The sequence below is a fragment of the Vanacampus margaritifer genome, chromosome 13 (genome assembly GCF_051991255.1).
Source record: "Vanacampus margaritifer isolate UIUO_Vmar chromosome 13, RoL_Vmar_1.0, whole genome shotgun sequence".
In the NCBI taxonomy this organism is placed as follows: domain Eukaryota; kingdom Metazoa; phylum Chordata; class Actinopteri; order Syngnathiformes; family Syngnathidae; genus Vanacampus; species Vanacampus margaritifer.
The window spans coordinates 12760866-12773083 of NC_135444.1; the positions used below are offsets into that span (position 1 = coordinate 12760866).

At 38.7% G+C, this 12218-nt stretch overlaps 1 protein-coding gene across 7 annotated transcripts in view; it reads left to right on the plus strand.

The window, feature by feature from the left end:
- Positions 1–1887: 1887 nt before the first annotated feature.
- cacna1ea (calcium channel, voltage-dependent, R type, alpha 1E subunit a) overlaps positions 1888–12218 on the plus strand; it is a 109293-nt gene continuing 98962 nt past the window's right edge. For all 7 annotated transcript variants that reach the window (XR_013296350.1, XR_013296349.1, XM_077583181.1 and 4 more), the window contains exons 1-2: positions 1888–1957; positions 9822–10322. Coding sequence is in view for 5 of the 7 variants with exons in the window: in XM_077583181.1 (XP_077439307.1) it covers positions 9826–10322 (497 nt within the window). In the remaining 2 variants the exon portion in view is untranslated. The remainder of the gene's footprint in view (positions 1958–9821; positions 10323–12218) is intronic.

Consider the following 12218-nt stretch of genomic DNA (forward strand, 5'->3'; position numbering starts at 1 on the left):
TTTGTTTGACCACACCCATTTTTCAAGTGAGCAAAAGTGTTTCAACACACATTATTAAATTAACTTAAAGTGAATAACATTTAATATTTGGTAGTATAACCCTTACTTGCAATAACTGTATCAAGGTTGCGAGCCACTGTTTTCAACAGACTGCTGCATTTTCATTTAAAATGCCTTTCCAGGCCTGTACTGCAACCTCTTTCACTATCAGTTTTTGTTCGTTTCTGGGGGGTTCTGCTCTCGTGATTTATTTGGCCACTTTCCCCCCAGATGAAGTCATGTACTGGCAGTGTGTTTTGGGTTATTGTCTTGTTTTATGTTGAAGCTTCTCCTGCCAGACAAAGTTTTTGTAGACTTCAGAGTTTATTCTACTGCTACAATCATGAGTTTTGTCATCAATAAAGACTGGTGAGCCCATTCCAAAAGCAGCCATGCAAGTCCAAGCCATAAATGAGCAAATCACAGTTCAGTGTCTTGCCCTTCCATAGAAGAAAGTCAGAGCAGCGATTCGAACCATCAACATACCTGTCAACCTCTGCCGATAACTGCCCTTATAAATGATTATGATTCCCCTTACAAACCCCAAAAAAACCTTACAAACACCGTACGACGCATGTTTACTCGCGGTAACCAGACAGTGTAATAGAAATAACAAAGGTAATTTGCATACAAAGTCTTTTATTCAATTTAAAAAGTTTACAATGCAATAAACTGTGCCTTCAGTGCTTCCTATTGTAAGCCAATGTGCATGATTTAGCAGACTTTATCTGCTCTAATGAGGGTCTCACTTGTGAGCAACACTTGTCACAGTTCAATTTCATCTGTAATAAAGAAGTAAGAGTGTCTGTTCCCATTGTCTTTCTGTACTCTGTATGAATTTTCCTCACATGGCTGAAAACCCGCTCGCTATCAGCATTACTGTGAGGAAGGCTGAGTAAAATTAGATACATCTTTCTCATCAGTGGAAAGCGATCCAGCCCCAAACCAGTTTTCATTTTGAACACAGGAGGCCAAAATGTCTCTGGACGAATTGGTTGTCCATCCTGACTTTTCTGAGGGAGAAGATCATCAGGTATTAGTTTTAGGATTTGCGGTAGAGACGAAGTGCTTGGTTAATGGGACATGTGAATTGTTTTTTTTTTTCACATTCTCCACGTGTCCGGCAGTTTTAAAGTGGCTCTTCAGATCGTAAAATCCACTCGCAGCAACTTTCACGTCTTTATTGCAAGGGACACAGAATGAGAATTGAGTGCCTCTTAACGATGCTTTAATCCAGCCAGCATATTCACCTTGAAGTAACTCCCATTCTTTCTGGTGTCGACCCGATCCTTGAGTTCTTCGTTTCTTACTAGGTAGCTCCTCCATGCTTGCTTCCACGATATTTACTCTATCAGTATATCTACGCATGCGCATGTCAGCGCATTTTTTTCCCCGTACAAAAGTCGGTGTACGGCGTACATGATTTGAAATGGTAAAAAAACGTATAAAATACGTATAAAACGTACAAGTTGACAGGTATGGATCATCATCAATTAAAATTAAACTAAAGTAAACTAAAAATGAACTCTTATCCATGCATATAGTTGATTGTGTTGTAAGCGATTTACGTGTCGTTACTGCCATCGTGCGGTCAAGATTCTTATTACACCCCCACTAATAAACCCAATACTATTAGGCAGGGCGTGCTTACAGGTGGCTCATAAACACACAAAATGCATCACGATGGCGCTGAACAAGAATCTTGAAGAACAAATACGAATGTCTGAAAATATATATAAATATATGTATATATTTTTGCGCAGTCTTCTTTTGAATGAATAAAAGGGGTCCAACCCCCCTCCCACCTCATCATAGCCCCCCATCAAACCCCTTCCACGCTCTCGTTTGCAAGCGGACGGACGTGGTTCAAGACGCTGCCACACTTGTCGTTCATCTACCGAAAAGGACAAGACTTTAGGTAAGAATCATGTGCATGTTGCATTTTTGGACTGACGTTATAGTAAAAAGTTTCGTGTACGTATGCGTCAATCTTGGGCTGGCTGAGTTGCATTCAAAAGGATCAAGGAGGAAGGATTGTCGATTTTTGGACTTACAGCATTTATATTAGTAAGAGACTGTTAATTAAGTCACTTGTTTATTTAAACGCTGAATTATTAGGCATTAACATCTTTTTTTTCTTCTAGAAAAACGCTTAAAAAATTTTTTTTAATGGTTGGTAGCATAACTCCAGCTCGTGACTTTGCCGAGAAGGCACACGCCTAGTAAATAAAAGTATATCGTATCGTATCGTATCGTACCTTAGGAATTAAGAAATTCCGACATAATTGAAAGCCGAGCTGAATAATTCAAAAGAAAAATCAATTATGTTTCTTTGCACGCATCATTCTTGTCTTTCTTTTTGTAAATCTACTCGCATGCACACAAGCACACTTGCTTCCTATTCTAGTTTTCAGTAGCTCAAGTAATCAATTAGAGCGAGCACAGCCTATATTCTCATGCCATGGGAGCGTGGCAATAAAGGGAGAGGCAGTTTGAATAATCAGCGCAGGAGTTGGCAGAGTGCTAGAGGCAAAAGTGTCACAAGACACCTCCATCACTGCACGGCGTTTTTTTTTTCAATTCTTTTGGTGAATTCTTTGATGATTCTCTCGGATTCTCCGCATATGCGAACTGAGCAGCAGAACTATCGGTAGGCAGCATTGATCTATTGGTGCACTGCACTTGAAGGCACATTGACCATTGCTTGGGTCAATACTGCTTAATGACTACGTCACGTTAACACTTAGTACTTTCCAGTCCAATCCAGTGAGGTGATTCTTTTCTTCTCAGCTATGCAGTTTGGTTGTCGAGATTAAACAACATCATCGCTAGAAGGACTGGAGCTATGTCAAATAAATGCAGTGATTATGGAAAATTGAGTTTTGATATACCCACCAATTCATCATCAGTGGTTCGTTTTTTAAAGTGATCAAACCAGCTTTTTTACTTGACTTTGTAGTCTTGCTTCAGAAATCCCATCCAATTAAAAATGAGTTGAATTGAGTGCAATGAAGGCAAAACACGAAACAGACTTTCGGTATTAATTGGCGGTTCACACATTTATCTGTATGTAATAAAAAATAGAAAATGGATATTGCAAACTCCTTCAAAGGGTGCTATCTTCACTCCTGACTCAGACCCGTCATTACCACTTATTTCCTTCTGTAAGAATATGGACCCAAAAATGTCCGAATATAAATGCAACACTTTTGTTTTTGCTCCCATTTTCATGAGCTGAACTCAAAAGCTGAGACTGTTTTCCATGTACATAAAAGGCCTTTGAGAGAAAATTCTCTCAAATATTGTTCATAAATCTGTTAGTGAGCGCGTCTTCTTTGCAGAGGTAATCCATGCACCACACAGGTGGGGCATAACAAGATGCTAATTACACAGCATGCTTGTTGCACAGATGTGCTGTCAAATGCTTGTGAACGAATGCCTTTTATGCTAACTAGAGGCAGGCAGATTAATCAATGAATGACTCATTTAATCTGGCGGATTGTATTGTATTATACTGGACAGTTGCGGAAAGAAAAACTTTCCTTCCAGGTGGCAGTTTTGCAATGATGCTCCAATTTCAGTTGGCGAGTCATCAGCATATGCTTACAAAAAACACAACGCTGTCTAATGCTAATGGCCTCACCTCTCCCCAAATGATACCTGAAATAAAATAAATAAAAGCAAAGCAAGCAAATTAGATTTTTTGGGGCGCATTGTATAATATCCATGATGTCCATTTGTTTATTTGAACATCATTTCCCACACAGTAGCAGCATCTATCAAATATAGCATTAGCATACACATCCATCGTATTTTTTAAGACAAACAAAGCACAACAAGTTATAAAATCCTGTTCAAAAGTCAAGAGACCAGCGCAGTATTACAATTCAATTCCTTCCTGTTCACCATGGGTTCCGGTGATTGGGCTGTGCCAGTGTGATGCTTTTATTAGTAGTGTTGATCATTAGCGATACGACGTGTCCCTGGTGTTACATAATGACTCCAGTTCAGGAAGGTCAATGCCACAGTGGGGTTTCTTTGAGAAATGTCTTTTCATCATCTGATGGGCGTACCCAGTAGAAAACCATGACCATTGGCTATGACACGTGAATCCACTTAGCACTAGCTACCACATTTGATGACAATCCATGGAGCAGCCATGGCTCATCGCTAAATGAAATTAATTACTTCCAGGCTGTTTCTAAGACGGTTCGAGAGTGAGAGCCAGCTTCATCATCTGTTGACAAACAAATGAATGTACTGACAGTTGTTATATTTTAAACTAAACACTGAAGGACTGTCTGACAGATATTAAAACTGTCAATGAATTATTAACTTTAGTTCTAGCCATAAATTGCACTGAATTCGCACCCTCAAAGGTCTGTTATTCAGGCTTCATACCAATTGATCCATCAAATCTAAAGCCGTTCAGTATTTATAATGCAATAGGCAACAGCAACATGAAACTTTAATAAGCCCCAGCAGCAGTTGGTTGTTGTTAATGGAACACGAAGAAGATGGAAGCGACCACAGAGAATTGTGTGGAATAACTAAAAATGCACTTTATGGCCAAAAGTATTGAGACACTTGATAATGTGTGTTTATTGGTCAATCAGAGAGTCATTCATCATCTTAAAAACACTGACTAACTGTTTGGACAGTTCATTATTTGCAGAAAAAAATATAGTTCCAGTTGAGCATTGGATTAAGTCATTTGTATGAAGTCTAGCTAAGTGTAGCTTAGTAGTGAGTAAGTTTGTTGTCATAATGAGCTTTAAGTTCGGATAATGTACTATTTTCATGCCCAGTTGTATTGTAGTAACGCCTAAATTTAGTTTAAACACCAAATTGGCACATTTCAAATAGGGCCAGACCGATTAATCGGCTGATTGCCCTTCAAACATCGGCCAAAACAATCGGCCAATTGGGCCAAATGGCTGATTATTTTCCCCTTAAAACGTTATCATAGAATAAAACCGAAGTTTCGACGAAGAGAAAGTGCCCTGAATGCACCATTTTGCTTGCGTAGCATTAGCAACTAGCAAGTGTGTAGCGTATGTTATTGTGGTTATTCTTTTGTCCCTAAGCGTCCTTTAAGCTGTTTATTGACACCCCAGTTGGAGGTAACTGTAAAACTAAGCACACAACAATAAGAATTATATCCACTGTATATTTAAATACAAAACATGCTTCGTTATTAAAACATCTCTAGCCTAGCGCTAATGCTAAAAGACAGTGAAGGGAAGATCCCATTCAAATGCTAACAGGAAGTTAGCATCGACTTCGGGAGTGTTTTTTTCCTTCAAATATTGAATATCCACACGTAATTTTATGCATTAAATTTTTTTCGTTTTTAATAATCAGCAGATTAATCGGTAATCTGTATTTTTTTTCTGACAAAAATGCATATTGGTCGGGCCCTAATTTCTAATATTAGTCATCTGTTTTCCTCACAATTACGGCAACATTGACATTTTAATGTGTGCTTGTCTACTGTCTATTGAATCAAATCATACAGTTTTTCATGTTGGAGAAACGCGTTGCTTTGCTTTTGAATTTGATGAGATGTGACGCGTAATGAGGCTGTACCTTGGACTGTCGTGGACAGCAGGTGCGCAAAGGTCTCTCGCTTGTCAGAGAACCTCCATCGCTCCATATTAGCGACCATTCAGACACCTGGCTATACAGCCGAGAGCATAAAAAAAACAATTGGTTCTGCTCATGTCAACTTGACAACACGTTAAGCCTTTTTGAATGGACTTTTGTGGTGTAACGGCAGATGGAAAGCTCTATGAATAAGGCTAATCAGCAACCAGCCTCCTAAAAAGCTAATTAGGAGAAATTATTTCAAACCACTGTCAACTTGAGATTGAGTTCTGGTTGGAAGAGTACGGTAACCACAATGGAGGCAAACAGGGATGTTTTTTCTGCACATCATAGCATGGTTACAGTTCTGCTAATGGACTGCTGAAATAAGATAAAGACTAACTGGATATGATATTTGTTTGTCCTTGCCAATACGCCATCACAATTATGTATACGAGTGACGTAACTGCCACTTGTTTAGATGTGCACAATCTCTTGGCATTCAGTACGAGGTTGTAATAAATAAGTCAAGTCTGACTCGTTTGTAATCTTTCTTTGCTTTTTAGGTAAATCAAAATCTAAAACTAAAAAGTGCAACAAAAAAAGTAAAAAATCATGACAACAGCTAAGGGAAGTTAAACTACATTCACTAAACTCACATGATTAAATATTAGGGATGGGCGAGTATAGAAACCAGGTATCGGCATCAGGCAGATACCGATCTTATACTAGCCACTGAAAGAGTAAGTCCTCCTCGGCAGTAGTTGGCGCTATAATGCGACAGAAACACAGGTCTATGTTGACAATTTTTTGTCCTTGTGTTAAATGATTTTTTATTTGCTTAAAAAGTAATAGAGGTAATCGGAATTGGTGAGTATTCAAAGAATGTATACCAGTATTGGAATCAGTCTGAAAAAAAGTGGTAACAACCATCCCTATTAACTCATTTGCTCCCATAAACATATACATACGTTCTATTTTAAATATTACCATGGTCCCAAAGACATATTTATATGTTGTTGTTTTAAAAAAAAAAATAAAAAAAATTTTAAGCTATAGTATACAGAAGGCTTTGATGCAGCCTCTGAACTGAAGAGAATACTTGAAACAATGGTAGTTATTACAAAAACGGACAGCAGGTGGCAGCAGAGTATAAGAGATCAACTAGGGCCCTGTTGCAAAAATCTCTTTCCCCCACTTTTTTTTAAAAAACAGATTTGTGAATAAAGATGAAACTTAGCAATATTCTTATGCTAATTGCTGCAAAACGGAAACAGATTTTTGTGATGAAAGAGGAGACTTTAATCTTTCTTTTGGTTGGTTCCATGTTTTTATAGCAATAGAACACAATATTCTGTGGGCCTTGCAAAATCAGTCAAAATCCAGTAAAAGAGCCGGGAGTGAAGGGGGTTGCTTCAGCGAAAATGGCTGGGAGTGAATGAGTTAAATGTAATATATTTATATTCTTTTCAATGTGACAATGATATAGAAACAGAAGATCATTACATTCAGAAAGAGATGATCCTCCTAACCTAGTATTAATAACAGTTTTTAAAACTGCCCATCCCTACTGATATGGACGAGAATACATTATTAGAAAAGAAACACAATGCGGTGCAGTTCTACAACGCTAACAACTAGCAACCTCTCCATCAATCCGTCCTTCCATCAATTTTCTGTAACACTTGTCCTCATTAGGGTTGTAGGTGGGCTGGAGGCCATCCCTGCTGACTGGACGAGAGGCAGGGTACTCTATGGACTGGTCGCCAATCAATCACAGGGCACGTGTAGACAAACAGCCATTGGCACTCGACTGTGAGGCAGGCATGTTAACCGTTACAGAGTGCGCTACCACTGCCAAATGCAAGCTTTGAGCAGGTCATATTCAGTCAATTTCAGTGCCTTGCTCCACTCTAATGCTTTCATTGTTTATGTGAAGAGAGGTCAACAAAAGCTGAGTACGTGTCATCAACAAAGTGATGCATTAGTGGAAGTAATTCAGATCAAACGCCGTGAAATCCAGCATCCTGAAATGTCAGCTGATTGTGTTGGCGCCACCGCCCAGTAAGTTTGAAGACGCAATTTACAAAATGGCCTCGAAAGATCAATGTCTGAGACAAAGTTTTTTGCTCGCATTGGGCCAAAAGACCTTCGTCATTGTTGTGCACATTTTTATCCCGTCACAACTAAAGCCACTTTGCATATAGCGTTATTATTCTATGGGTTTCATAGCAGTAACAATGTCCTTATCTGCCATTAGAGAGCAAGATATTGAAAGTGTAAGAAGTAATGGACTTCATCCGTCAGAAACTACAGCAGCAGATTGTGTGGCTGAAATAGCAAAGCGCGAGTTTCACAGATTGATTTATGATACTATTGATTTAAAGGCTGGGCAAGCCATTCCCAACTGAAGGAGCTGTGGTGGCAGCTACAAAGGTGTCGCAAGCAATCACTGTAGATACTAAAAGTTTGTGTTACCATGGTGACAGGCAAATGCAGTTGATTCAGATCAGCGGATGAGTCTCCAGTGTTTATGGTGGTTACTAAACATTTTTCAATAGGCAGTTTCAATTGTTTCTTACACTAATGCTAGTATTTGTGATTGGCTGCCAATCAATCCAGTGTGTCCCCGCCTCTCACCCAATGTCAGGTGAGAGGCTCCACTCCCCTGTGATGCTAATGGCGACAAATTACTGGGGAAATCGACTCCTTTTTATTACTAAACCGAAAATCAACAATCATCATCATCAGTATTCTGATTAATTTTGTTTGTGGTATATGAGTTAAGCAGTAAAAATCCACCCATTCTTATTGAGCTCAGAGGGCGGCCATTTTGCCACTTGCTATCGGTTAAAATTACATCATAATTGCTCAGGGCTCAGGTAACGACCAATCAGGGCTTTCCGGTTTTGTGATTGCTCATGTTGATACTAAATAATTCACAGTTTTTATGAGACTCTATTACACACAATAGAATTCCCACATAAAGGACAAATTGTATTTGAATTAGGCGATTACATTTTTTAATCATAATTAATTGCATGACTTCAACGGTTAACTCACGATTAATTGCAAATTTTATATCTCTTCTAAATGTACAATAAAATACTTAAAAAAAAAACTTTTCATGCTCTTGTTATCGTAAAAGTGGGAAAAAAGTTAAACTAATATGGCTGTGTATTTTTGTCATTATAATAATTCATAATATTGAGTTGGAATTAGAGCTGTCAAAAGATACATTTTTTAAATCAGTTTAATCACATTTTAGAATTTTGATGTATCACGATTAATCCCTTAATTAAAAAAGCTTTTTATCAACATCTTTTGCCCGCCAAATTTGAAGAGCACCAGTTATATGTTAATTATTTCGACATTTAATATTATGAGGGACGTCTTCAACATTTTTTGATTCATTGCACACTCTCATCCTCTTCTTTTTCTAATCAGTTTTGAACTTGCATAATTCAAAATGAAAAAATATGAACAAATGTTCTGAATATCAAATGCAAACATTTATTAAATGCTTTAATGATACTTTAATGTGTGTAATTTTGTTTATTGCTGAAATACAAACTGTGCTACCTTTAACATAACCATCTGCTGTCAAGATAAAGGATAATCTGTGGTCAAAATTAATAGTGCGATTAATCTGCGTTAATACATGATGAATGTGATTTTTTGTACCTTTGACAGCACTAGTTAAAATTAAAAAGATGTATTGTACTGTAAAAAAAAATTGGGGATATTGATATGTGTTGAGGTTATTTTTCTGCCACTAGATGGCATTATTGCATTTGTAAGATTTTGGCAACAGCTCAGTTTTCTTTTCATATTAAGAACGATCTAATCTTTAAAATGAACTAACTTTTGAAGTTCTGTACATTTCTAAAATTGTAAAACACAACTTGACCCCAGTCTCCACAAATATATGCGTTATTATTAAATTTATTACTGCTAAATTTTGACATGGATGTTTCTGCTGCGTTGCGACTGGAATTCCCCCCAGTACAGGCTTTCCAAATTAAGGGGCAGTCATTAATCGTGCGTCAAAAAAATGTGTGTCATTAAAGGAACTTTAAATTCACTCACTATTTTTTTACACCCCTAATTTGAATGAATTTGAAGTTATAGTATTTCTCTAAAAGTTATTTCCTCATTTCTTGTACTCACTTTCTGTTTTCTCCTCGTTCCTGCAGCAGTATGACAGGGGACCATAACACATTGGGCCTACCCAGACCTCCAAGAGGACTCCATTGCCCAGAAGATGCTTTGGGTCTTGCTCTGGAGCCCATATTTGGCAACAGCACCCCAAGACACCGCGTTCTTCCCCCATCCCACACAGACTGTGAGAGCTGGCAGAAGCACCGAACAGGCCTGGCTGGAGGTTCGAACCTGTGTTCTGGCTCCCCTTCTCTCCTGGAGCCCCACAATCTCTCGAGCAGCCGCGACACCCTCTACCTTTCCCACACGATGGGCCACAGCCCGCCTTCTCACCGAAACAGAATTGGCCTCACTCTGGATGTGACTTCATCTTTTGATGTTGGAGGTAGCATGCTGGCGCTTGATGGAGATTTGCCCATTAGCCCCAATGTGATCAAGAGACGTCGGGGGGGCATAATCGAGCAGAAGGACATAGTGAAGGCCCACCAGGCTCATAAGATCCACAGCACACCACAGGCACGTCGCAAGGAGTGGGAGTAAGTATCATACCAGAGACTGTAGTAAGTCCAGCTACAACGCCATTTTCCACTATTTTCCACTATATTAACCACATATTTTCAAGCTCTATTACAGTAATATACATTGCTAGCCATTTCATCAAAGGGGAAGTTAGCCCCCCCAAAATATTATTGACAAAAATATGTTCAATGCAGCCCCACTAGTCTAAATATGGTATTCTGGTTAATATTGCGTTAGTGGAATATAAGTTAAGCAGCAAAATCCAGTAGTTTTGATCCATATCGGAAGGCGGCCATTTTGTCACTTGCTGTCGAGTGAAAATTACAACACAGTTACAACCAATCACAGCTCAGCTTTAGAAAACAGATGAGCTGTGATTGGTCGTTGCCTGAGCCCTGGCCAACTGTGACGTCATCTTCAGTCGACAGCAAGTGGCAAAATGGCCGCCCCCTGAGATGAATAAAAAGGGCTGGATTTTGCTTCATAACTCATATCCCACAAATGTAATATTAATCAGAATGTTTAGACGAGTGAGGTCACATATAACAAATTATTATTAAAGAAATGTTTATGGTTGACTTCGCCTTTGAGTGTCCAAAAAAGCGCTATATAAATGTGAGCCATTATTATTATTATTTTTGCTTATTCATATGGTTTTCATTACTTATAACAATCTTCAGTGAGTCAAATCTTTGCTCGGTGTACAGCGACCTATTTATGGTTTGTTTGCAGCTAGATGGGAAAACAAGGTTTGTCTGCATTGGATTTATGCAGTGAGCGACTTCAGATGCCATTTAACAGGCAATCATATGGATGATGGATTGCTGTGTTTTAAAAATAAACATGTTAGATGTTAGAGTCAAGACTGGAGAAGAGCATTTTATATTCCGATTAAACTGCAATCGGTTTATCAATCATTGACTGGAGCTGTAGAAATAGTTATAAACAGTCATGTTTGTGACTCGTGGCCGGGAAGAGCGCACACACAGTGCCAAATTTGACACCATCATAGACAGTTTGTCATTTAGATTCATGTATCATTGACAAGTTTTGGAAATAAAGAGGAACAAATCTGCTGTAAAATAGAATTAAGAAGTCACACTGTAATTCACAGTTGTGTAATCGAGGTAACATGCAAACCTCCTTGGCAATTGGTTCAGTATCTACTGTAGCTCAAATTTGAATAGTTTGGCCTTGGCAGAGGTAATGACATAATTCAGACAAGCGCCTCATATTCACCTACCTACTGTATTTTTTCCGTTATCAACCGAAAATCACACCGATTTGCCGTTACTTTGGTGCAAGACATCTGTTGAAGTAAGTTGAGGAGTTTCATTTCAACAAAATTAACGCTTTGCTGCCATCAGGTGGCATCTATAGGGAATTACGGTAGAGCATAAACCTTTCAGGGGGTAGGGTTCGACCTCTATCCTGATTCCTCACGTAAAGTTGGGTTCGTTGATGTGTCCTAATTACAGTTGTTTGCCCTTGGCAGAGGTAATGACCCAAAAAAATCAGACATTTCCAGTATATAAAAACCCGTTATAGTAAAACACAAACTCTGTCAATGTTCTAGTTATTGATTGTGCCTGTTCGACTGCGTGCGTGCGTGCGTGTATGCACGTTGTCCTGGACTTGTAGATATTTAAAATCTCAGTCAATGCTTGGCCCTAATTGGTCTGAGAAGACTTTGTGGCTCCCTGGATACCACTAAAGTATGGATTAGTGTTAGTTTGTCTGTTTGCTGCCATTTTGTAATCATGCGACGTTAGTTGGAAACAAGCGTTTGCCATTCGAGTGTCATCCAAGCAAATGTGTCATGCTCGTTTGTCCCAGCCACTACTGTAATCCGATTTCTGTTTATTGATATACAATCAGTAGTTTTTTTTGTCAGTATGGTGTACAGTGGTACC